General features: G+C 38.8%; 4 protein-coding genes, 1 long non-coding RNA gene and 2 other non-coding genes across 14 annotated transcripts; 3 read left to right on the plus strand and 4 right to left on the minus strand.

Annotated features, from left to right (window-relative positions):
* Positions 1-353: 353 nt before the first annotated feature.
* chchd2 (coiled-coil-helix-coiled-coil-helix domain containing 2) lies at positions 354-2,648 on the plus strand. Its single transcript, XM_067506481.1, has 4 exons — positions 354-525; positions 1,127-1,385; positions 1,779-1,941; positions 2,262-2,648. Exons 1-4 carry the CDS (start codon positions 476-478, stop codon positions 2,267-2,269), a joined length of 480 nt encoding a protein of 159 aa, XP_067362582.1. The 5' UTR covers positions 354-475; the 3' UTR covers positions 2,270-2,648.
* A 149-nt stretch (positions 2,649-2,797) lies between these two features.
* On the plus strand, positions 2,798-9,226 carry phkg1a (phosphorylase kinase, gamma 1a (muscle)). The gene is made up of 10 exons (XM_067506475.1): positions 2,798-3,115; positions 4,066-4,213; positions 5,173-5,351; positions 5,550-5,604; positions 5,704-5,769; positions 5,866-6,029; positions 6,534-6,624; positions 6,902-7,055; positions 7,344-7,469; positions 8,294-9,226. Exons 2-10 carry the CDS (start codon positions 4,131-4,133, stop codon positions 8,558-8,560), a joined length of 1,185 nt encoding a protein of 394 aa, XP_067362576.1. The 5' UTR covers positions 2,798-3,115; positions 4,066-4,130; the 3' UTR covers positions 8,561-9,226.
* Positions 5,196-11,614, minus strand: LOC137128456 (uncharacterized). 6 transcript variants are annotated; one of them, XR_010914574.1, is made up of 7 exons: positions 11,143-11,614; positions 10,633-10,723; positions 10,276-10,339; positions 9,751-9,875; positions 9,556-9,658; positions 9,370-9,451; positions 5,196-5,331 (listed from the first exon to the last, which is right to left on the minus strand). It is a non-coding gene; the product is annotated as an uncharacterized lncRNA (long non-coding RNA). The 6 variants fall into 6 exon arrangements; XR_010914570.1 differs by having other exon boundaries at positions 9,370-9,658; positions 11,143-11,312; XR_010914573.1 differs by lacking the exon at positions 9,556-9,658 and having other exon boundaries at positions 11,143-11,302.
* Positions 9,548-9,680, minus strand: LOC137129594 (small nucleolar RNA SNORA15). Its single transcript, XR_010914752.1, has one exon. It is a non-coding gene; the product is annotated as a small nucleolar RNA SNORA15 (small nucleolar RNA).
* Positions 10,092-10,232, minus strand: LOC137129593 (small nucleolar RNA SNORA15). Its single transcript, XR_010914751.1, has one exon. It is a non-coding gene; the product is annotated as a small nucleolar RNA SNORA15 (small nucleolar RNA).
* A 127-nt stretch (positions 11,615-11,741) lies between the features above and the next one.
* psph (phosphoserine phosphatase) lies at positions 11,742-15,351 on the plus strand. Of its 2 annotated transcripts, none has more exons than XM_067506479.1 (6): positions 11,742-11,901; positions 12,908-13,051; positions 13,143-13,277; positions 14,145-14,290; positions 14,519-14,667; positions 14,821-15,351. In XM_067506479.1, exons 1-6 carry the CDS (start codon positions 11,858-11,860, stop codon positions 14,929-14,931), a joined length of 729 nt encoding a protein of 242 aa, XP_067362580.1. In that variant the 5' UTR covers positions 11,742-11,857; the 3' UTR covers positions 14,932-15,351. The 2 variants fall into 2 exon arrangements, with proteins under 2 accessions (XP_067362580.1, XP_067362581.1); XM_067506480.1 differs by lacking the exon at positions 11,742-11,901 and adding an exon at positions 12,027-12,235.
* Positions 15,352-15,518: 167 nt separating this feature from the next.
* On the minus strand, positions 15,519-21,853 carry nipsnap2 (nipsnap homolog 2). Of its 2 annotated transcripts, XM_067506477.1 has the most exons (10): positions 21,716-21,853; positions 21,096-21,235; positions 20,973-21,018; positions 20,537-20,631; positions 19,899-19,969; positions 19,604-19,744; positions 18,536-18,567; positions 17,293-17,387; positions 16,793-16,876; positions 15,519-16,471 (listed from the first exon to the last, which is right to left on the minus strand). In XM_067506477.1, exons 1-10 carry the CDS (start codon positions 21,802-21,804, stop codon positions 16,407-16,409), a joined length of 858 nt encoding a protein of 285 aa, XP_067362578.1. In that variant the 5' UTR covers positions 21,805-21,853; the 3' UTR covers positions 15,519-16,406. The 2 variants fall into 2 exon arrangements, with proteins under 2 accessions (XP_067362578.1, XP_067362579.1); XM_067506478.1 differs by lacking the exon at positions 17,293-17,387.
* Positions 21,854-25,159: the final 3,306 nt, after the last annotated feature.

A 25,159-nucleotide genomic window follows, 5' to 3' on the forward strand; every position in this document is an offset into this window, starting at 1 on the left:
TCACATGGGGTTTGACAGCACATACAGAATTATGAACCCTTCTTTGAGACAAGAGTTTTTATGCAAATATCTAGAGTAATCATACATACAGACCAAATACAATTATTAAGAAATCAAACAAATATAAAAAGAGCTCTTGCATAATTAAGCAAAATTTTTTTCTTTTGAAGCAGCAGAAACAAATGTGACTTTTTAAAAATAGTTTCAGTGTAATTTTAGGAAAACGCTTGAGAGAAGTGGACAATGACGTTTAGTATGAAATAAAAGTCCAGACACGTAGTTATATATGTGAAACGCCTGAAGATGATGTAAGACCGCCCGTTGTTTTTGTCACACCGGAAGTCACCCGGGAGACAAATGATGTAACACAGAACGTTCCGGACGAAGCAAAGGTCGGCGAGTAACTGCAAGCGTGACACCAACTTAAGTGTTTGTCTTTTGTTTTTATAATAAACGCATTAATATATTGTTAAACATGCCGCGAGGAAGCAGAAGCCGAACATCCAGGATGGCTCCTCCAGCCAGGTGACATTTAATATGTAACGTTTAATTACATTTTTAAAGTTAAAACGCAGTGATGGTGGTGTGTTAGCCTACATGCTAGCAGCTTCAGGTAACGTTAGAGCACTGCGTGTTAGCCAGAGGTTTAAAATAAATTACCAACGATTATCACCTTAAAAAAAAACTTATAACGTTTATTTTTTTATAAATGTTTCGCTTTTACTAGCGAAGTGGTGTAATAATGCAATAATAGCGATAAACGTGGCAGTGTTTAATCTGCAGTGTTGTGGTTATGCCAAAATGCAATGTTATAGAGTGTGAGGTTCCAGAAAACTACAAGCAACTAACTTGGGACTGTTTTACTTTAACATACAGCTACAAGGAAGCTTATTTTTTGTTTTGCTAAGCCCTCAGGCCAACAGCAATAGGCAGTTTACTCAGTTTAAAACAGCTAACGTTATGTAGCTTAAATGCCTCACTTGTCTCAAATGTTTATTTACGAACAACAGAAAATTGTTGGTAAGGCAGTCATCAACGGACCACAGGGTCAGTGGTTCGATCCCCAGTCCTGGCTATATGTCGAAGTGGTTTTATTGTTTACATAGTGCTTATATTGTTTTGACAGGCGGGCACCACCATCCCCACCACCTATGGCCAGGGCTGCACCCCCTCCCTCCCATGCTCCAGTTCCAATGCAGGCCCCTCCATCTGCTGTGGGTGCTCCAGCCCCAGCACCTAGGCAGCCAGGTATGTTTGCTCAAATGGCGACTACAGCTGCTGGAGTGGCAGTGGGGTCTGCAGTGGGACACACCATCGGACACGCCATGACTGGAGGCTTCAGCGGCGATCGCTCAGAGCCTGCCAGGGCTGACGTCACGTACCAGGTAAATGAAGATTTAGCCACTCATACAAACTGGAATAGCACCAGGGCAGATTAGTGTCTGGTACATGGAACAGTAGGTAGGCTGTGAGTACCAAAAAGTTTGTGTGTTTGGCAAAGCAATGATGAAATAAGACTTGTGCTGTCACCCATAGATCGGGGCATGGAATTAAATACACTGTAATAACTGAATAAATAACAGTCAATAATAATAATAATCAAATCAAATAATAATAACTAGTCAAAGTCAAAATAATTGCAACTATTGTGTTCACTGTTTAAGTAGGTCAGCTTGCTTTCTTTCAGACTGTTACTGGTGGTAATGTCCGCACACGTGAAATAAGCTGTGAACATATGTTGTTGTGTGAATAATCATGTCATCTGCCTTGTCTGTCAGGAACCATACCAGACTCAGCCCATGTACCAGCAGGGGGCCCCTCAGCAGCAGCAGGCCTGCTCTTATGAGCTCAAACAGTTCATCGAGTGTGCCCAAAACCAGAGCGACCTGAAACTCTGTGAGGGCTTCAGTGAGGTGCTCAAACAGTGCAAGTTTGCTAATGGTGAGTGAAAACTGGCTATTTGTATAAAAGGATTTATAAAATATTAATATGTCTGGCAGTCCAACTGTATAATCTTTGACCACATGCAATAATATCACTTGTGCAGTTTTAGTTTTTGATTTTTCAATCTGGTTAAAATGGACAAACGAGAATTTGCGTAGGGGGTTCGTTGTTGAGAAATTATTGCCAAAAGGTGCTGCAATGTCCAGTGTGAGCATAAGGGGCAGTAGCTTTAAAGGTTCCCTGAATGCTTAACATAAAAAGCTTTATTTTGTGTACAGTATGTATCATGTCTAATTAAACTTTTCTTTTCCCCACAGGTCTGTAATGAGACAGAGACAAACACCTGGGAATCAGTCATGCTGAATAATTTAAGGGTGTGACTCTCAAAAGATCAAAAACCTTGCTTTAATCTGACAGTAAATCATCATGAGATAGTGTAACTATATTAATTTCTCAGGAGAGTCGTCCAGAGCTTGTAAAACTAGTCTTATAAATAATGTTTATATATTTTGGTGTTTGAGTTGATTTTAGTTGTTTTCCTGTAGTTTATTTAAAATTTCTCCCATATATTTCAAAGTGAACTGCATTCATAGATTATAATAATTTGTAAACTTTGACACGTTTCCATATTCTGGATGATAGATTTCCACATTTTGCTTGTAACATGTTTAGGTTTGAAAACAATAAAGTACCCTGATCGTGAACACACAGTTGTTTTATTTGACTGCATTCCCAGTTGTCCCAAAGAAACATTTCTATTTTTACAAGGGGTTTCTTCAGTTAGACTTAAGGAGCCAAGAAGCAGAGACAACAAATGGGACCAGCACCTGTCATGTCATTCTAACCTCATAGCATATCCACAAACTAAACGCTTTATGTGAAACAATATGGGACAATCTCTGAGTCTTACTGGGAGCCGGAGCTGCAGGGATGTTCCTTGGATCTGGTGTCTCGTGCGGAAACGGGCTCAGACTGGGCTGCTGCTGCAGAAGCAAACATTTATTTTTGGCGTCTGACATTAGATCGCACCCTTTGCAAGGCAGGAGTGGCCCCACAAAGCTGCGACAGCACCGGCGTTTCACTGGATCGCTTTGTTCTTCCTTTCACAGTTTCTAAACGAACAATAATGACGAATAGCCTTCACAACAGCCACTGACTGGTACCAGATACGGTGAGTACCGAGTATTTTTCTTTTTTAGATCAGTTATTTGGAGACGACAAAAGGTCAAATGGTGACAGAGGATGGGGGAGATCCAGTTCACACACTGGACTATTGCGTTATTAGTACACACCATGGGAAATGTAGAGTATGACATTAACAAAAAACTAAAAGTTAATGTGTTGTAATAGGTTCAGTCTGTAGTAAACCTGCCCTTAATGCATCTCTATTTTAGTAGAAACCATCTCAGAGTGGTTTTAATCTGTACACTACATCTAGAAGCAATGAAGTTTGTTTTTGTGTCAGTCAGACTTTAGCTGGGAGAAATCTGCCTTCTGATATTTGAAAATAAGTTAATATACTGTAGTGTGACAGTGTGAGCTAAGAGGAGACTGCTCTGTTTTTAGCAATGGTTCCAATTCTGAAATATGAGTATTTTCATGTATTCTCCTTCACGTGTGTATTACGCTGCATTGCAGAGACTTTTTTAAACTCCAATAAATAGGGTCATATGTTAGAGCTAATACAAACTTTAAAATGTTAGAGTTTAAAAATGTAAAACAAAAATACACACAAACCATATTTGTTGTTGTAAAGCTTACTTAAATAAATGGGTAGTTGGGGCTGCAGTTTAATTTTATTATCAGTTAGCCTGAAATTTGTTTATTGAATTACTGAGTGTTTAAAAGGTCAAAAATAGTTTAAAAAGTAATAAAATTTGTTGGAGCTAAAGGTGAAATCTTGAAGTCACCCAAAATATTTTATTTACAAGAGAAGCAGCAATTTTTTTCATTGGAGGAGCTGCAACTTCTTGGCTTCTCTGCATAAAGGATGTTATACTCATTTATTGAAGGTATGTCATTAAAATGGCATTGGATGGATTTTGTAGCAGTACCTTGGCAACTCTGACCAACTTGTCATAGCAAAACCCATCTTGTGTAAGTAATGTTTTCTGTCAGCAGCCTGTTGTGAGCTTGAAGAGGAGATCAGCTCTGTACTGTTGGTGGTGATCCAGCATCACTCCATCATGACCAAAGAAGAGGAGATCCCTGACTGGGTGGGAGCCCAGGAGTTCTATGACAAGTATGAGCCCAAGGAGATTCTGGGAAGGTACGTTGCTCAACAGACATTATAACACAGCCTGCAACAGGAGTCTGCCACCCGGGGCTATCAATATGAGGAGTTATGAGATTCCTTCATTCTTTGCTTTTTTGTTTTTGTAATTTACTGGACAGCTTTACTAAAACCGCTCTAATACAACAAGAAAAATACCACCTTCTAGTAAGTCCGAAGCACATTTTCCTAAGAATGTGAATTGCAATGTTTCTTTAAGGATCCATAGGGCAAAAAAGTTGTGTACTACTGGCCTATGTTATATTTGTTGGTTTAAAAACCACTTCTATTTTGGTTTCCAAGATGCAAAGTGCTTAATGATACAGCTCAACACGTGTGATGCTATTTGATGCAGATTTCAGTTTGAACACCTATCACTGTCAGTGTGGACAGTGCAAAATGGTTTCCCAGAAGTCCCCGAGACTGTCAGCAGTGCCAGAGCCTGCTCATTGTCATTCCTCACCATCTGTCAGACGGTGGTGCTTTTACATAAGCAGCAGTGTTCATTAACTGCAGCATCTTTTTGGACAAAGGGTTTAGTGTTGCGAGTTGCCCAGGACTGGCTGGCAAAGTTACGCAATTTCACTCCCTTTCTCACATGTAGGTAATAAGGTCACAGGATGTGGACATTGTGTTCAGCTGCTAATATTGTTTGCATGTCACAGTCAGCTTCACTAACCAGGGAGGTGAAAGGCCGTTTGGCTGAGCCAGTGGTGTATGAATAAATGATTGTAACTCTAAAGGACACATTCTTCCATTTTAAATAGGACATGTTTGAGTGTAGATGAAACAGAATAAAAAGAGATAAAATGGGATTCGTGAAGAAAGAAACGCTGCTGACTCAAACCCACAAATGTGTTTTCTTCGAGTCCAACTGGTCAAACACAACGTTTAAAAAAATAACCAAACTAATGAAGCTGTAGAGATAAAGGCCGATGTGTCCCTCTACTCCTCAGGGGTGTGAGCAGTGTGGTGCGCCGCTGCATTGACAAGCGGACATCTCAGGAGTATGCTGTGAAGATCATAGACATCACGCCCTCAGACAAGATGAGCCCGCAGGAGATTAAGGAGATCAGAGAGGCCACGGTGAAGGAGATCGACATCCTCAAAAAAGTCTGCGGACAGGAAAACATCAGTAAGTATATTGCGCTGACAGATTACGACTGTGGAACTTTAATAAAACAATTCACTTATTTTTTTTGAAACAACACTAGTCTTACAAAACTAACAGCTTCTCACAAAAAATGAGAGTTGGCCTTTGCGCTGCTGAAGAGGCCAGTTGTGAAGCCTTTGCAAATGATCTACAAATGATCTATTTATCTCTCTCGTCCAGTACAGCTTAAAGACAGCTTTGAATCCAATGCCTTCTTCTTCCTGGTGTTTGACCTGTAGGTGTTCCTCAGTAAAAAAGAAATTTTCACTTGCTTGAACCTCCTACTTGTTTAAGAAAGCAGGAACTGTTCAAAAACTTTTTTGCCTTTTCCCAGGATGAAGAGAGGAGAACTTTTTGACTACCTCACAGAAAAAGTGACTCTGAGTGAGAAGGAAACCAGGTCAGTGAGTGTATTGTTGCAAAATTTAACGATCTAACATGGGCAAAAAGAAAAAAAGAAATCACTCATATAAGAGTTTTTGCATGTTGGCTTTAGGAAGATCATGCGTGCTCTGTTGGAGGTGGTCCAGTTTCTCCACTCCCAGAACATTGTCCACCGGGACCTGAAACCCGAGAACATCCTTTTAGACGACCAGATGAACATCAAACTCACAGACTTTGGCTTCGCTGTGCAAATCAACTCAGGCCAGAAGCTCAAAGGTTGCGCAGAAAACCACAAGCAAATATTATTTCAATTTTACATTTGAATGCTTACTACATTTAAAGTAAATGCAACAAAGACAAGTTTGTTTCTACATGGTCCAAAAGTGGCTTAAAACTCTCAGCCCAACTTTCAGGACACCAGCTGCTGGTGGTCGACAGAGAATCTGGGTCTCGTTGCACAACATGCTCCCTTCTATTTACAAAGGTTAAGATGCAACAGGACACTGAGATTTATTTACTGTACTCCCAGACACTCGGAGTACACCGACCTTTCAAAAAGCATCAGATCATTAGCAGTAGGAACTGGAGACTCCAATGTCTAATGGAGCTGTGCATGAACATGGTGGATTACTTCCATATCCACAGTACCAGAGCAACAAATCATAAAGTGTAAAACATATTTAAAACACTTAAAATGTGGAACAAAGCCAACTCCTCCCCAAAAAAGTGTTTTTATTGTAAATGGCAGATATTATTTTGACATGTCTGTCTGTAATGCAGAGGTGTGTGGGACCCCTGGTTACCTTGCTCCTGAGATCATTGAGTGCTCCATGGACGCTGGACATGCAGGATATGATACGGCTGTGGACATGTGAGTGTCCAGAGCCTAAAATCACACATCATATATAAATAGAATTTCCAACAGGCAATAATAAAATGTTTTGCAAATATTTTTGAACAATAATGGCTCATTCCTACAGTGTGAGTTATATTGTATTTACAGTGCACAAACTCACACTTCCACTGCCCGTTGTTTGTTATCTTGACTAATGTCTTCTTTCATGTGATCAGTCTGATTTGATCTTTAGGTTACAACACACTGTAAACAAACCCTTTAAGCCCAATTGTCTTCTGGCTCATGTTTGCAGATGGAGTGCAGGGGTGATCATGTACACGTTGCTTGCAGGATCTCCACCTTTCTGGCACAGAAAGCAGATGCTAATGCTTCGTATGATTTTGGCTGGGACCTACGACTTCTCCTCTCCAGAATGGGATGACCAGTCAGACACCGTGAAGGATTTGGTAGGCTTTTGTTTGTTACGTCAGCTTTTACTGGTTGTTGGGACCTCAAAACCTCTCAAATCTGAAGCTTTAAACAATAATTCTACGACCCCAATTCCAAAGAAGTTGGGACGATGTGTAAAACCTATATAAAAACAGAATGCAACGATTTGCAAATCTCATCAACCCATATTTTATTCACAATAAAATGATGCAGATGGTGAAACTGAGAAATTCTACCATTTTATGGAAAATATTAGATCACTTAGAATTTGATGGCCGCAACACATCTAAAACGTGTTTCCTCAGATCTCTCGGATGCTGGTGGTGGATCCAAAGCATCGCTACACAGCTACAGAAGCTCTCAGCCACTCGTTCTTTTCCCAATATGTGGTGGATGAAGTACGGCAGTTCAGTCCTTACAGGCGGTTCAAGGTGAGATTAAGCTTAAGGAACACTTAAGGAAACCTGTTTATCTTGTTTCCTTAGTTTCAGTCAACAACTAACTAAATGCAAGTCATGTGTCAAATGGTCTGCAAAAATTCCCACTAAGTCTTTGGAAACACATTAGGTTTTTCTGGTTTCACTGGAATTACCTGTCTGTTGATGGTATCTACATGTTGATGCTTTAAACATAGATAGAACGCACCACCTTTGATTCAGATCACTCAGCTGACACTGACATCTCCAAAGTGTTGGGTTTCTTGACGCATTTTCCAGGCTTCTTACAGCAGACTCCTTCAGTTTATGTTGCTTTCCTTCACCGACCCGTTCTTTGTTTATTGCTCAGTACACCAGTGGTGTTTATATATATATATTAGGACATTCCTAATTGTTGTTTTGACCCAATGGTTGCAAAATACCTTTTATTGATTTTCAATTTTCTCACTTAAGAAAATGAGTCTTTTCTTCCGTATGTTGACTTTTCTTTTGAAATACCAAATAGTCTTCAGAGGACAAACTCGAGGCAAAATCCTAAAGTCAGAGCTATTTATTATTTAAAATCAATCTCACAGGACTCAACACTTGTTAGGCACATGTACCACGACTTTTGGAAGAATTTAAATATGGGTAATTTAATGCAATAGGTGGACTATGGAGGTATAAATACCGTCAAATAGGCTGAAGTTTCAACTCTTTTTTTTTTAAACCTGAATGCTTTCATTGTATAGTAAAAACAAATGGATTAGCCTGTTTCATTTCTTTTGAACTTCACAGTATAAACTAACCAGTGTCCTCCACTAAACTTTCTCAATCAGGTCATTTGCATGACTGTGCTTGCCACAATGAGGATCTACTGCAGCTACCGCCGTGCTAAGCCTGTCACCAAGGAGGTGATCAAGAGTGACCCGTACGCCGTCAAGCCCATCCGTAAACTCATTGATGCATGTGCATTTAAAATTTACGGCCACTGGGTTAAGAAGGGCCAAACCCAGAACAGAGCAGCACTTTTTGAGAACACTCCCAAGGCCATACTGCTGTCTTTAGTTGCTGAAGCAGATGAGCCGATCCGCCACATCTGGTAACAAGCACTTTTACCTTAGGGCAGGTCTGTTGGAGCTCAAAGAGATGAGTGTTGTATGCTGTGTGGCGTTTTATAAGTTTCCATGTCTTATAAAAGATGTAAACTATCAGACAAGATGCATGTACAGTATGTCTTTCATGTGGGTAACATATGTTGCTCATTAAGTAAAAGACGTTTTCATTACTACAGTGCTATTGTTTTACCTCGAGAACTGTGGCCAACAAGAAATCTGCAACATCCTACAAATGAGATGTCACTTTTTGTTAATGCTGTCAAAGGTTAAAAGTTTAAAATATACACTAAATTTGTGGCAATGAGCTTCTCTTCAGGTGATGGAAAATGTAGCCAGCAGCCAATCCGTTATCAAAGGGACATTTTAAGTCTATGCAATATAACAAAGTGGACATTTGATCTTTTAATTACGTTATTATTGTAATATTGAATGAAACAATCATTAGTTTAATGACTGTGCTCAAACAAACTTGAAAACTTTTGGTTGTATAAATTAGGACCTGGAGAAACAAACATTATTATTTTTTTAAATCAGAACTGTGAAAAGGTGGCGGTAACTGAACTAAGTCACTGTGCTGGTAACAGCTTCCAGTTTTAACAATAACAGCATTGTAAAATGTATGCTATTTATTTATTTATTAAAAAGTGTGCTTAATTTAAAAGTGATGTCTTTTTTATTGGAAAGCAGGTCAATTTTGTGTTGCTTTGCCTTTTTGTCTTTCTGCTTAAACTGCAATGTAGAAATGTAACAATCCATTGTCTATAAGCATTTATTTCCACAGTGTGTGTAAAACTCACATTCACAACATCTTTAACATTAAGTCCTCCAGGGACATGGGAGTGCTTGTTTCTGTAACAAATGTCCCTTTACTTCTTGGAGCTATGGGTAAAAAAGCAAAGAGAAAATCATTGCAAGTTAAATTGACTGCATATTGTTATCATCTTCTTTAGGCATCTTTGATTATTCAAATGTTATCACTGTACTCATTTCTATAAAGTTGGATGAGGATCAGGGCTCACATCCAGTCATCATTAGAAATGAAAGAAGGCTTTAGCATGGTGTCTGACTGTCTCCACCACAGACCAGCTGGAACAGAATTCAGCCATGCCTTAGTCAGATGTTTTCCCAGTGATAGGAATAATAATTATGTAGTGTGTCATTTGAGTGTACAAACATACCCCCCTCAGGCCATTCTCCACCATCTGGGGATCATTTGTAAAAGCCATGTATCATTGGATCCGTTTGTGATGATCAGCAAGTATGCATTACTGCACTTCTTCATAAATATTTATTTCAGCACATGCTAGAAGAAAAGAATTCCACAAGAAGCTATGAGATTAATTTGTCTGCTCAAATAATATGTTAGTGATCTAGTACAGTTCCACAAAAACAAGAAATTAAGAGTTACTTTCTAAAGGAATACAACTGTGGTTAATTGCTAAGTAAATAAAGTAATCCAAATCTTTAAACAATGGTCTTATTAACAGGCTGCAATTTGCACCCCTGTAGGATATTACAATTCTGTATTCACTCTGACATAAGAATGACGCATGTAAGGAGCACCCTTCTCCTGGTTTTAGGTCAGAATGTGAAAACAATCATTTAGCATGGTGTCTGACTGCATTTACTATTTCAAGAGTAAAACAGAATTCAGCCATGCATTAAAATACACATGTTGTGATTGCTTTTAAAGTATGAGGTACCTATAAACGATCCCCATCTTGGCTCTGATTAGATCATCTTCAGTCTGAAACATCATTCAGTGGTCTGCAAAAAAAAAAACAAAGCAGCTCAGAGAGAGAGACATTGAATAAGTTGTAGTTGAGCTGGACAAAGTGGCTGATAAATACCTGCAACTCCAAATACGAGCTAATGCCCATAAAAACACATAAAAAATTAAGCAATTAATTATTAAGATACGGACCAGAGAGGGGTAAATATGTAGTATAAGAACCATTATGTGTTCCTGCAGTGTTCTCATAGCAATATTTGCCTGACATTTCGATGAAAATGCGTTTGTGGCTTGGCTAATGACAGAATGAATATCTGCTCCTCCTCACCTTTGCCACATGATCCGTGTAATTCAAGATGGAAGATCCCTCATGTTGATGAGGCTGGTGATCCTGCCATGTGGTCCAAAGTCATGATGTGCTTTAGTAACAGAACAGAGGTGTACAATTATTTTACATAATTAATTTCGACACATTAGGAATGATTCCCTCACATTTCCAGCAAATCGCAGTTTTCATTACATTTGAAGTATTATAACCTAATAACAGAATTCTTAAAAACTGATCAAAAAAGTCTTGGCACATTGGGGACTTGAGCCATTCTTGAAATCAACCTGGTCTGGGTCATGCAGTTTAATTAGCAACATAAAAACACTTTGCCATCAAGCAACCAAATGATGTGCCGTAAATAATAGTTCTATAGGAGCACTTTTAATAATCAGAGTTATCACTGCATGTGTTAAACCACATGCTTCCGGGCCCAGGGGAAATATAACGACGTTATCTTCGTTCATATCTACAAGCTAATCAAACACCATGTGAACTGTCAAATAAACTCACATTTCCACTGCTCGTCCCATTCCAACCGACATGAGGTAAAGCTGAAAAATATAAAGCGACATTTATTGGCTCCATACGTCTACAACTCCCACCAAGCAAGGCTGCAACCCCGGGCTACAAAATGTCTTCTTCGTCGGGTTCCCTTTCTTCTTCTTTTAGTTTATTATGACATTTTCAAACAGCTTCGCACTCATTGCTGCCACCTTCTGGTCTGATTGCGCTGTAGACGTTACAGCATACAGGCTCATTTTTAGAGGCTCATCAATCAATTTTAGGATTTGTTTCATATGCTATAATCTTGTCTAAAACAACATCCAAATCAATGTGCCCCCAAATCAATCAGTTAACTAAACAGACAGACAGACCAGCCAACCGACCGATCAGATAGATGAACAATTATTAATTCTAACACAGTTCTTTTTTATGTTCATCTGTGTGTTGGGCCGTTCTATGTTAAACATCGGTGATTGTTGCTGGTTTGAGCCACCTCGAGCTGCCATCGTGTATGTAAGCTGTCATAAACTTGAGCTTCCTGGGACGAGGATATGGCGCAGGGTTTCCTGCCATACGAAGACAGCTCCTGCAGTCCGAAGGTGACCGCTGCCTCTGTCAACACCGGGTGGAGGGTGGTCTCTCACCGGCTTCCCTCTGATTGGTCTGCGCTCAGCACTTCTCTTCCTCATCGGTGAGCCCATTGAAGGAGTGGGCTTATTCTATGCTGCAGCTCTTGTTTGTGCCTTATAAACGCTGCTTCTACCGGTAAGTAACCCCTTACACTAAAATGCATATTTAGTGTTTTTTTCCCATAGACATTAGTCTGGTTTTGCTTCCTCATTCTTGCTCAGAGCCTTTACATAGCGCTCAAATGAAGCAGACAGGTAGAACCGCTCACACCCGGCGAACGGTTCTAACGTGAAATCGTTAGTGCAGGTCGCCTGCAGCAGTGAGCTACAATTACACACAATGAGCTCGTTTGACCGAGTTTCGTTGTCTTTCCATTTGTTTGGGGTCTCCCCCTGCCAGCCCCGTTTCTCCGTAGTGCAAGTTACCGAGGGTGACGCAATACGAGCCGAGGATGTCTCCTATGGTTTGGGTAGGAAAGCTGCTTTATGTAACACATTTTGTCTCACTACAGTCGGGACACGTGTTTATTTGATTCCCGCCGATGCAGAAACGCTTTTACATAGATATTTAAACCGATGGATGTTTTTCTGTGCTCCGCTGGATCGAAGGGATCCAAGCATACAGGGATTCTTTTGCCATCTTTGGCTGCAGTTTTTCTTGACCCACCGACAAGCTCATCGTGTGCTGCACAGTTGTTATGAAAACAGAAACCTGTCATCTGTACTAACGAAAGTGTTGCACTAAACTATCTGAGTTTAAAAATCATCCGTTTTTAATGTACATTGCCTGAACATCACTTGAATTGTTTTGATATTTTTTCGATTATATAGCTGTATTTTAGGCTTCAGATAAAAAAACAAACCCACATGGCCCGTATTCAATGGCTTCTTCAAAACTGCTTTAACTAAAACACAGTGTCTTTTTCTTTTTATTCCTTAATGACAATTGATACGTTTCCTGATTAATAAGATACAGTAAAGAGTCAGTAAAGATACACTGATAAAGGAGTTTTTTTTTCTTCCTTATTCTGATTTTAAAACCGTCTCCAAGGGCAGCCATAGATTTCAAAGAAAAAGCTGCTAATATTTACCAGGCCATTAGTTGTACATTTTTTTCTCATACTGTGCCTTTCTTTCCCCAGCATGATGATATCTCTTTCAGAGACAAAGGAACTCTTCTGGAGAGCAGAAGCCGTCTGTTTTGATGTGGACAGCACAGTCATTAAAGAGGAAGGCATAGATGAACTTGCCAAATTTTGTGGTGTGGGAGATGCAGTCACCGAGATGTATGTGTGCTGGTCTTATATTGTGCATCGTCATTTTGATATTATTGGATTTGTTCTTAACAATAATCTAAGTGTTTCTTTCACATTTTAGGACTCGCAGAGCTATGGGCGGATCAATGACCTTTAAAACAGCCCTGACTGAGCGTCTCTCCATTATCCGATGTTCAAGAGAACAAGTAAACAAACTAATAACCGACCACCCACCTCAGCTGACTCCAGGTATCAGGTAAATGAGTAGACATTTCAGTATGTTTCATCATTCACTGGCCCTTTTACAACATGCAATACTGATATACTGGTGTGCACAGAGATTCAATGTCCAAACTGAACTGACCACTGACTTTGTGGTAAATAAGCATCTGGCCATAGCAATTTTAACTGTTTTGGCCATTTATGAAAACAGAAAAACACGAGAGGGAAAATGTCAAATACAAAGCATAATGACTTTTAACCTTGCACAAGAAAAGCTAATGTAATATCTGTAATTTTACAATATACAGTTTCACCAGTTTGTATATGTCTTTCTATCTACTACTCACAAAAATTCAGGGATATTTGACTTTCGGGTGAAATTTATGGAAAATGTAAAAAGTTCATACAACAGTGACATTATATCATGCAATGGTAATCTCTTCATCTCAAACTATTCATTGAAACAAAAGCTAACAACAGTTGTGGGTACGCCACAACAAATAATGTCACCGTCTCAATATCATGTCAATTGTTAGTTGTTGTCTTGGTCTCATGATGTCAAAATGTGAACAGCACGATGAAGAACACTGTTTAAATACAAACTGTCATTGAACCAGGACATTTAGTGGTCGGTTCATGGATCAGACATAATCCATGACATGATCTATTAATCACACTGTGATTTCTGCAGTTAACCGCCTTATTAGAGAACCCTGCATTCAGAAGTTTAGTGAAGGTCAAATTAAGTTCACCTATAAAGGTTATGGTGCATTTTAGGTGCATTCTGAAATTTCACCTGAAAGTTGAATATCCCTAACTTTTTTAAGTAGTTTGTGTGTGTGAGTGTGTGTGTGTTAAGTGCATCCTCCTAATGTGTTGTTGTCCATTTGCATCTGTTTAGGGAGCTTGTGGACCGTCTACACCAGCGCAACATAAAGGTGTTCCTCATTTCAGGCGGCTTCCGCTGCATTGTCGAACATGTGGCCACTCAGCTTAACATACCTCTGCATCATGTCTATGCCAACCGGCTCAAGTTCTACTTCAATGGTAAGAGAGAGTGTTTAAGGATAATTGTGTGTTTGTCTAAAATAAATGAGCAAAATTATTTGGTATTAGCCCTGTAAATCATTTGAATCCTCTGCTTAATAATGTAAAATAAATCATTTATTTCAAGCTTTAAGATGATTTAAAAAAAAAAAAAGAAAAAAAAAAAAAACTTACTTCACGTGAATTAGTCTTGGGCATTTTAAATTTTACGACTGGCATGTTTTCCAGGAGAGTATGCTGGTTTTGACGAGAGTCAGCCCACAGCTGAGAGTGGTGGAAAAGGAAAGGTGATCAGCATGCTGAAAGAACAATATGGCTTCAAGACTGTGGTAATGATTGGAGATGGAGCCACTGACCTAGAGGCCTGCCCTCCTGCCGTAAGCTTGTCTTACACCAAATCTCCACAGCTTAGTTTCACTTGTGCACAGTTTTAAATCTTATAGTCAGTTGATTGTTACCCTAAATACACAGTTAAGCATATAAAAATACTGGATCACAAATTTAATTACAGCCTTGTCTTTTGTCCTCAGAGCGCTTTCATTGGATTTGGTGGCAACGTCATCAGGCCGCAGGTTAAGGAGAGGTCATCGTGGTATGTGACAAGCTTTGAGGAGCTGTTAAAAGAACTGGAGAAGATCTAAATAAGCTAAGAGTACTGTTACTAATTTTAATGTTTTACAGTATATTTGCACCTAAGGATGCTATCGCTGGTTTTATCCAGTTTAACTTTTTCCTTAGACTATCAATAGATTTTTATAATTAATGAGTTTACACTAACAAAACCAATTTTACCTTTTGTGGGGACGTTACCCTGTTGATTTTTATACTAGAACTTGAAATAACCAAACACAGCCTATGTGAAGGCTAAGAAAATTTAGTGTTTTTGCACTTTCTTGCTTATAACCTTTTAGGTAAGCTAATACAAGCTCCTCAAATTACTGTATGTGCAATTACCATTAGAAATGTTTTAATTCTGTACGTGTGATAAGATCTGTAACCCAAACATTTCAAATGGCATCGGAAATTCAGTCCTGTAAATTAAACATGAGAGTATTCTGTCAGAGGTATGAACTTCTTTAATGTGTGTTGCTGTTCTTCCCTGTACATTGTTTGTTATGAACTGATAAACAAAAAGACAAGATTAACATCCTTTAACGATAAAATCTGATGTTTCAGTAAGCAGTAGCACAACTGTCCCAGAGTAACTCAGCCAAATGACAGATGGTGCTTTTTCTTTTTAAAGAAGTTATTATACAGGATATGGTCCATTAAAACACGCAAGATAAAAACTGTTTAAATCGAGCATGCTGTCTTCACAAGGTAAAAGTAGAAGCCATACTTACACAGTACCATGAAACATCACTGTGACAAAGGAACCTCGGAATATCCAGAAAATGCTAATGAAATGAGAAGTTTGCAAAACACAAACTTTAGACTTATAACAGACCTCGAATGTAAAATTGAGATTTAAATTTTACACCTGGTCACATACCAAACAAAAGAAAAAAAAAACAACCCCCAAAAATGCAGTTTTTAAAGAATACAGATATTCTTTCACTTTTCTCAATGTGGCTCATCAAAGTGTCACTTTGTAAGCACACTCACTGTAAAATGGACAAAGTATTTTAATTGTACATTTAATAAATATATTGCTACTGCTTTGTGCAGTGAGCTTCAACACAATTTATCTGTACTATCTGTTCTTACACATACAATACAGCTGCCCGTATTTTCAAGTAACTTTGGTTGGTTCTATACTTGAGCTCTCCTCATGGACCAGTTTTAATGTGGCACCAAACTTTGGACTTAACAAAATTCAGGAGGTTTAAATTGGCCAAATTTACTCTTTCTGGTCCTGAACCCCGAAAAAAAAAAAAAGTTGTGTGTCATCAAGGGCTGTTATTGGCTTAGACTATTTTAATTGCAGATACTGTACATGACAGGCATTATGGGCTTCTCTATTTTACCAACATCTTTGAAATGATGCAAAAACAAAACATGAGAAGTGATGTTGTTTGGCAGCACTGACAGAAGGTCAACACTAAAAATGAAGCCCCGGATCAATGTAACTTGGAAAATGGTGCCACTTGATTTCAGCTTCAGCTCACTTCTAATTTCACTGCAGCGGTGAAGCCTTTGTCGGGATCATAATCCTGGAATCCATATGCTGAATGAGAGGAACTGGAGAAATGTAGAACATCAAAGACTTAGAGTATAATAAACGTGTCATCATAGTTTGATATTGTTTGATATTATAAGTTCAACAGGGTCTAAAAAGCAACTAAAGCTTCAATCATCATGCAATCACCAGTTATCAATCAGCAGTGGACGGGAATCAGAATATGCATTGTGACCGGTGTGCAGCTACATGGCCCTGTACACATGAAGCTACGATACAACGTGTTCTGACCCGTTCATCATTTTCAGCATTAAAATTTTGCTATGTTGACTAGAGTGCATATGTAAGCCCAGAACAAGTTCCACAGGATTTTCCTTGCTCACCTGTGTAATACACCACCTCGTGCCAGCCTTCTTGCTGCCAGACAGCGTTCCTCGTGTCTTCTCGGGACTGAAGGTCTCTGTACGCTGAAATCGACAAATAAAACTAATTTAATACGGTTTACAGTAAGCACACTTGCTGTATTTAAAACCTGTTTCATGACAGAAACATTAAACATTTGCCTTTAGTATTACTACTACATTTTCTGGAAAGTTCAGCTGCAAACAAATTGTGACATTTTATGTGAACAAACATGTTAAAGACATGTTAAAGCAATTCAAACAGACATAGAGCAACATCAAACATTATCTGGAGTCATGTTAGTGGCCATCTAACAAATTGGTTTGGTTCTATTTTGGTTTTATTTATTAATCTCCTTGGCTGCTACATTTAGTTGATTTTCTGTCGAGCACCTGGCAACATCAGCACTAGAATAGTAATCTAAAGTACATGCTGACACTATCAGTATGTAAATTAACAAAAAGTTGGTATTTGTTCGTACCCCAGAGGTGGTGAACCATATAGAGGCTGCCGATCTGTGAGAAAAACCCTCCCACAGCTTCTCTGTTCTGCTGCCGGTATCTAATGGCCCTGGCCCTGCAGACAAGAACAGTTTTACTCACAACACCGGCCAAAAACACCATGGCTTCATCTGACATAACAAGACCCAGCCCGTTCACATATTTGACCAGTCTTCAAACGAGCATATCATCAACATTATCTCTGAATTTACTTTGGACTGTTTTGAATTTACACAAAAGGACTTAGTTTGTTTTTTTAACATAACCTAATGTAAGTGCAACAGCTTTCTTCCATAGCTATGATTATCCATTGCAACGTCATGTCCAACAAGAAGAAGTGGGGGCGTAACTGTATGTATGTTTATGAATCTTAACACTGGCCAAGTATATCTGAAATGAGTGGACTGGGCTGAGGGGTCCATTACATTTTCCACCCAAAGTAAACATAGTACACTTATTCAAATCACAATCACTGTCTGGATAAAAACTTAAAAGCCTCAGTTCTTGACTTTACTTGAAGTAAAGGTTTACCGATTCCCTGTTCTATTGAATTGCTTTAAATTGCTTTATCCGCATAATCTGCAAGACTTTAAACGTTTATACAAATAAAAGCAGTTAAAGTAAACAAAGAGAAACATGAGAAAAGGGAATAACTGACTAAACATAACATATTAAGTGTTTTCTTCTAATTATTTAAAATCACATGTTTAGGTGGGAAACATGAAACCTCAGAGCATTTTTTATTTTTACATATAAATGTACATGCACATGATTACTAGAAGTAACCACCAATTTCTTAGCTGGAAGAAAAAATGCACATTTTAGGGACCTTTATAGCTGAAAGATGATCTAATATGTCATCAAGTGGATTTGTAAGAAATGAAAAAAAGAAAAACAAACAAAGAGTCAAAAACCAACACAGGAATCAGAAAAAAATGCACATTTCTGTTGTAATCAAACAATCAATTGTGTTGAAGAAACTGATAGTGACCTGTCGACTCAGTGAACCCATGCAGTGCATATTTCCATGCACACCCCTTTGTAATAAACATAATATACCACTTGAATTTGAATCTTGGCTTAAGAGGATGACAGTACAGCTTTAAAATAGGTCATTTCTGTGGAATAGCTCTGATTAACGACAGCATGATGAGGAAGGTTACATGAAATGCAACTGTTCTGTAACTACAGCTCTGTGAATCAAATTAATTCAGGCTGCCTTACCAGTAATTACCCCACTCGATCATGGTTCCTGGCTGCGGGAAAGAAAACATAATATTCTTTATTACCATAGAACACAATTCTAAGCTTTTCAAACCTGAGATGGATATCACACTTTATTCCTCAATCCAGAGTTAACATATTAACACAGATAAATGGTAAAGATGTAGCACAGGGATTTTGTCATAGTGAAGATAAAGTTGCACTAATAATTACACCTAAAGGCTTCTTTAATCATCCTCTGGTGCTTAAGATAACAAACACTGTGATGTTTCTAAGATGTAATCTCACCCTGTGATGAGAGATAACAGCTTGCATTCATCATGTGTCACTGGGAGCACTGGCCTAGAGACAGTTTTGACCTTCAGATCAGAGGGAATGACTTAAATCTGCAGCTGGCGGAGTGAATACTGAGCATTATATTGGACAACGACGGCTCTCAATTTAACAGTGGGTGTGGGCAAAAATCAGGTGGCACTCGATTGCCATTTTCATTTATGAGTCCCGAAATTATTTACAGAGTGGAAAAATAGCACAAATAGTTCCTGTTTAAGAGCAACTCTTACTGCAACTTCCTAAAACAGCATCATCACACCACTATTTGGAGCTCACAGAAGCAAAGCATCTGTTTAACATAGGACATTGTTACCTGTGTAAAATGAAACACTTGCATTTATCCATTTGGCAACAACTACTGTGAAGGTGACCTTTAGTAGCTATGAATCCTCAGCTGCTGCAGTGAAGGTGCTCAAAAGTTAACATTTTAAATACTGGGTAGCTTTTAACTTTATTAAGTTGTGATAAGCAAAGTCCAATTTGCCCAAATAAAAATGTATAAAGCATACAGATCTTTGCCCTTTACTGCATGTTATACATTTAACATTACCCTGAAGATTTGGATTACAACTGCTTATACTGTTTCATAAATTCCTTGGTTGCATATTCTCAACATCAAGTCAATGCAAGCTGTTACACCTCTATATCAAACTAGGGATGTACCAGTCTATTGCACTGGATTAGTATATCTACAGCACCACATATGACAAGACAGGCCCTCGTTCTGCTTCTCACCCTGAGCTGATAAGACCTGAGCTCATAGATGTTGGGGCCCTCTCGAGGAATGGGCTCATTCCAGAAGCTGAACTCCAAAAGAAGCTGATTCCTGCGAGATAACAGCATCTTACCTCGCTCCTTCCTGTAGGCCGTGAACTCCTGCCAACGGAAAGACACCAATCTATAAGCTTTATTTCAACTGAGAGCTTAAGCATAGAATCACTCTCAGTTTCTGTTGTAGGATAAACACCTGAAAAACACAGCATTATACAGGTGTGTAATACTAACAAGATGCTTGTGGAGGTGTCTTTACCTTGTTCTGCTTCAGCTTGTTCATCACCTCTGTTAGAGCTGGATAACCACCTCGGTAACGCCACAGGTGAACTGTGGAAAAACATATAGTGCATGTAAAAATCAGACAGACTACAGCAAGACCCCCTGATTCCAAGCAGGATCATATTAATATGAAAATGTATGATCTCTGAAATAACTGTTCTAACTTTGTGAGAGGATTTGATATTTAATCTAAATGTTACAAAATTAATAATCTACATAATGGTGAGTTCTTCATAACTGAAAAGCCTAAGCTGGTAAGAGAACAAGATATTTGCAAGTAGTGTTTCTTAATCTGTACAGATTAAGTTAGATATAACGTTTGTCTTCAGGGATACGTCTGTTTGTTCAGACACTATTGTCCTGAACAATAATGTATTGTAATCCTGGACAAGAAAGAATGGCACAATGTATGTAGCATAATGTCTTTGTTAAATGAGAAGAATGAGAAACAGTGAGCCTGGAAAACAGGAAGTAGGACTGTAGTTTACGTTTTCAAGAACTGTATGTGGAATTATCACTACTTTATTTTCTCCAAATAATTGTTTTACAATTAGTTTTGAGCCTGTAAGGCCTGCTATACTGCAGATATTTGTGTGTTGATATTAGCAATCCTACCAGCCTGGTCTTGTTCTCCATACCAGGTATTCCAGGTCCCAACCAGCTCACAGGGGTAGTACTTATCAGCATGGATGGAGGGCAAAACATCCTCACTGTGATTTATGTAAAAACAGTGACATCCAGTATGCAGTGGATACTTGTTAAATGTATGCAAATCTTTATGTCTACTACCAGGTCTCTGACACAAAGATAATCTGACAGGCCTCTAGTCATCTTAGGTATAAGCAAGGATGATCTATGAAGGCCTGAAGTCAGGTTAGCTTGTCAATCACCTCACAGGAATATAGACTGTTCAGGATGATTTTTACTCACAACAACTCTACAACAGGTGCTTATGGTCTCATACTACAAATGCTGTTTCTACTTTTGGCTAAGTACAATTTAAAATAGTATTTATACTTTTGCCCAAACAAAAGTATGGAATGACACTTGCCATAGTTTGTTGTATGCATCCAGGCACTCTGGCTTGACATTGTGAACTGGAAAAAAAAAACTTATTATAATTTTAGAATGGTGAATTTTCTTTTAAAGGAATTATACTGCAAAAGGTACTTACACTGAATTTTGTAGAGGTTACTTTCCTCATTTTTGGTCAGTAGGTTGGAGTGTGCATCTTTCCTGGGATCAACTTTCCTCACAAACAGTGATTTAAACCAGCTGTCCTCTCGGTTTCTGTTGTAGGATGTTGCCAAACACCTGAAAAACACAGACATCATGTCATCGTGGACAACTGCACTAATGAGTGAAGGTACCGTGATCTATTCAAGCTGTGGCCAACATCTTATCTTGTTACCCGAGTCCATCATCTTTATCAGTGTATGTGTGTTTTTCAGACACATAACGACCCTTCGCCTCAATTTACAGACGTGAAAGCCCAATATATGCTTAGAGCTTAAAATCTCTGTGCATCTCTGTGGCTCCTCCACAGTGTCAAACTGATGTGTGCAGGAGTTAAAAGTACTGGCTTATAAACACAGTATCCGTAGGTAAACGCAGTAAAATCTTTGACTTTCATTAGCCACCTTCAGCACCTGTCTAAGTTAAAGCTGAAGGCCACTGAGGATTGGCTAGCAGCTGACGGCTAACTTGTCCAGGGCCACAACACAAACCTACTGACAACGCAAATCAAAGTCCGCACAGATAAACGAGACACCTTAACACTAATCGCCGCCCCACCTGCTCCACACGACGAGCTGTCCGACCGAGCGGGCCCTGCTTTTGGCCCGAGCCAAACCCCCGACTCTCGTAAGGAGCCCTGTCGCCATCTTCCGCACAGAGCACCTGCTGTTACCACGCCCGTCCACCGCGTGGCGCTGCAAGGCCACAGCGCACATATCAGAGGACCACGTCCGATTTATTTTAAAGTCAAACGGCCCACCTTGCCAATATTATATAAAATCTGAAGCTCCCCTGTAAATGTCATCATTTCACATATATAAAAATATAAATATATACATTTATTCAAATCTATAAGCTGCCCAGTAAGACCACAGTATGATCTTTAACCACTCGAACAGTTTGCTTTAACGGCCTTGCTCAAGGGAACAACAGTGGTTTTGATGTTTGACACACAAATATATGAGCTCTTAAGTGCCACTTTTAAATGTTTAATAAATCCAGGGTCTAGGCCAAAGTATGTTATGTGGTTATAGTACAGCAGTGGTTGAAGAAATACTTTAATTCAGTGGTTCTCAATCCTGGTGCTCAAGGACTAATGTCCTGCTTTTTTCTAACTATACCTACAGTCCATCCTATCCAGCAATGGAGTTATCCTCAGATACCATGCAAAGACAAAAATTGGGGTCTCTGGACACCCTAGAGATAAAGAAAATACAGAAACATACCATAATACCACAGCACTATACAATACTGCAACATTAAGAAAAGGTAAATAATCAACAGAAACTTAAACTACAATGTGTGTGACAACAGGTAAAAAAACTATACACACCAAGAAATTTCAACAGTTATTCAAAAGTAGTAACTGTATCAGTAATGAGTCAAATATGGACGAATGAAATACAATAGGATCTTATTAAATAACTTAGCCTTTTACTTGTGCATGATGTTCAAATACTAAAATGGAAATATGGTTGTTGAACAGGTGGGGGAGCTTCAATCCACAGATTATCAACAGCAAGTTCAGTGCACTGCTAAAACTACTGTCCAGTTAAATTAACAACATGGTCAAATCCACTAATAAACATGACAAGACACAAACCTGAAAGAAACTCTACTTTCTGTTGCAATCAACAGAAAATAATGACCCTTCAGTTTACTTCTTCAGGTACTTTATCCCTCAACTAACCAATGCTTACTTTAATCCTGTCTTTAATGTTATATTAGACGCATTAGTCCACATTCAGCTTGGCACGATAGATCTTTTATAGTGCATACTAACATATCAGGGATTAAAATTAAAATGTCATACATCTGCAGAATATTGAGAAAGGTCCAAAACCTGTAAACAGATTTGTGCATCAAAATTGTGTTTTTTCTTCTTTTCCCAAAATTCATCTCCTCCAATTTATATTTTGACTTAGACTAGGAACTACTGGACTAAATTATCTCCCTTAATGGTCTGCTGTTATATAGCAGTTTTCTAACTATTGGAACTCAAATCACTTTAAACTGCTTCTCATTGACAATCAAACACCAATGTGGGAGCTGCTATGCAGCTGGCCAAAGCAACTAAGTTGGGCTTCAGTGTCTTGCTCAAGGAAACTTTGACATGTGACCTGTCGCACAGTTGTGACTGTGAGGCAGTGGGTTGAGAAACCACCCAGTATCTGAGGGTTGGTGGTTTAGTTTCTGGGTCATCCTTGCCACAGCTGTTTAACCGTATTCCTGTCAATAAAGTGTCTATTGTTATTGACATTATTTTTATATACAGTTGCTTAAACTAGCTCAACCTCAAATAGTAAATGAATCAGTACATGATTTGTAGCATGGGCCATTTTCTGTCTTCTAATTTTGCTTATGATACAGAGGAATTGATTTAACTGCTAGTACGTGTGTAGTTTTAGGGCTACTTATGTGCTTTGCCTTGTATATTTTCTTCTTCTAAAAGATAGGAATACTTCTCTCACCACCGCCACAAGAAACACATCCATCCATCATCTGTAACTATTTATCCTGTTCTGGTTGGCTGGGGGCTGGTGCCTATCCCAGCTGTCATTGAGGCAGGGTATACCCTGGACAGGTCTCCAGTCCATCTCAGGGTCAACACAGAAAGACATACACAGACAGACAACCATTCACACCTACAATTAACTTACAGTCACCAATTAACCTTTGGACTGTGGGAGGAAACCGGAGTACCTGGAGGAAACCCATGCAAGCACAGGCTGTCGATTTTGGAATTCAGAAACTATGGAGGGATTTGTTTTAAGTTCAAAGACATGAATCATAAGAGAGTGAAGCATTTTTGAATAGCGAAAGGCAAAATGTGAATATGTCTGGGAATTCAAATAATGATAGTATCAACTAAAATGTTGCTCTTATATAAAGGAACTTATGAAAATCTTTGATTTGAGGTGAGAGACATTCACACCAGTTGGTTTCAGATGTTGCTCCTTTTTTGTGTGTGTTTTTTTTTGATTGTGTATTTCTTAAAATCATACCTCACCAACAGCTATTACCATGAGTGTGTGTCCCCTTTGGATATCAGCACAGTACAGTTTCTATAATGGCAACATTCATCTGAATAGCTTGATCTATATTTTTAATAGATTTAGTTGGATGTGCAATACTTTCACAAAGAGGACATTATATTGATGAAAGAAGTAACATCAGCTTTTTACTCTTTTTTCACCACTCTACTCGTATGCATATCATACCTCATTACTGGTGGAGCAAAATTCTTTTGGGGGGCTTTTTGTAGCAGGGAAACTCTTGTTCACTCCCAGAGAGAGTAGTGTTAGTAGGACCAGCAGGACCAGTTTGTTGGTTTTGTTCATTACCTTCATCAGTGGACACTGTGTAGGCATCCCACAGGGCTCATCTCTAGAGCCAAACCTTTTTTTTCTTTATGTTTTCCACCTTGGCAATATAGCTATATATCTTAAACACTCCTTAAAGGCTTCCACTCTTGTGACAATCATGATGTGTTTCCTTTGAAAGCAAATCTGAAACAGTGTCCATCTACTGGCTTATTGCAGAGCTTTTCTTCATCAACAAATTGAGCTATTATTTCCTAATCTACAGCACCTTTAGGATGTCTTGTCCAAGTTGGCCTAAAAGTGAAGCTTGAAAGTTCATTCCTGAATGTGGAAAGAGTTGTTTGCCAAAGCAAACCCAACTATAGCTGGACTACTCACCTTTTAGGAGGCGTCCAAATGTATTAACAAAAATGTTTCCATCTCCCTAATAATTGAGCAAACACCCAGCATATTCCAAGGCCTTTGCTAACTTTAATGTTTCATTCACATTTTGTAAAGTATTTCTCAGCTCTCTTTTGAATCCCACTGACCGGATTTGGCCACCAAGCCCTTGGAATATGAAAGTTGGAAAAACATCATATAGCATCATACCAAATCAAGATATGTCTCATAATATTCTAAATCAACTAAGTTTGGGTTTCAAAGACCTGAGTTTTTAAAAAAAGAATTTATGTGGTAG

Source organism: Channa argus, chromosome 6, assembly GCF_033026475.1.
Source record: "Channa argus isolate prfri chromosome 6, Channa argus male v1.0, whole genome shotgun sequence".
In the NCBI taxonomy this organism is placed as follows: Eukaryota; Metazoa; Chordata; class Actinopteri; order Anabantiformes; family Channidae; genus Channa; species Channa argus.

What these genes read in the sequence shown, in the direction of transcription:
- chchd2 (XM_067506481.1), top strand. Translation starts at nt 476, where the DNA reads ATGCCGCGAGGAAGCAGAAGCCGAACATCCAGGATGGCTCCTCCAGCC. An exon ending in AGGATGGCTCCTCCAGCCAG is followed by an intron (nt 526 to 1,126) that starts GTGACATTTAAT and finishes TTGTTTTGACAG; the next exon opens with GCGGGCACCACCATCCCCAC. An exon ending in GGGCTGACGTCACGTACCAG is followed by an intron (nt 1,386 to 1,778) that starts GTAAATGAAGAT and finishes CTTGTCTGTCAG; the next exon opens with GAACCATACCAGACTCAGCC.
- phkg1a (XM_067506475.1), top strand. Translation starts at nt 4,131, where the DNA reads ATGACCAAAGAAGAGGAGATCCCTGACTGGGTGGGAGCCCAGGAGTTC. An exon ending in CTCAGGCCAGAAGCTCAAAG is followed by an intron (nt 6,030 to 6,533) that starts GTTGCGCAGAAA and finishes TCTGTAATGCAG; the next exon opens with AGGTGTGTGGGACCCCTGGT. An exon ending in TATGATACGGCTGTGGACAT is followed by an intron (nt 6,625 to 6,901) that starts GTGAGTGTCCAG and finishes TCATGTTTGCAG; the next exon opens with ATGGAGTGCAGGGGTGATCA.
- psph (XM_067506479.1), top strand. Translation starts at nt 11,858, where the DNA reads ATGCTGCAGCTCTTGTTTGTGCCTTATAAACGCTGCTTCTACCG. An exon ending in CAGCTGACTCCAGGTATCAG is followed by an intron (nt 13,278 to 14,144) that starts GTAAATGAGTAG and finishes GCATCTGTTTAG; the next exon opens with GGAGCTTGTGGACCGTCTAC. An exon ending in TAGAGGCCTGCCCTCCTGCC is followed by an intron (nt 14,668 to 14,820) that starts GTAAGCTTGTCT and finishes TTTTGTCCTCAG; the next exon opens with AGCGCTTTCATTGGATTTGG.
- nipsnap2 (XM_067506477.1), bottom strand. Translation starts at nt 21,804, where the DNA reads ATGGCGACAGGGCTCCTTACGAGAGTCGGGGGTTTGGCTCGGGCCAAA. An exon ending in ACAAGCTGAAGCAGAACAAG is followed by an intron (nt 19,745 to 19,898) that starts GTAAAGACACCT and finishes TTCCGTTGGCAG; the next exon opens with GAGTTCACGGCCTACAGGAA. An exon ending in ATCGAGTGGGGTAATTACTG is followed by an intron (nt 17,388 to 18,535) that starts GTAAGGCAGCCT and finishes TCTTGTCTGCAG; the next exon opens with GGCCAGGGCCATTAGATACC.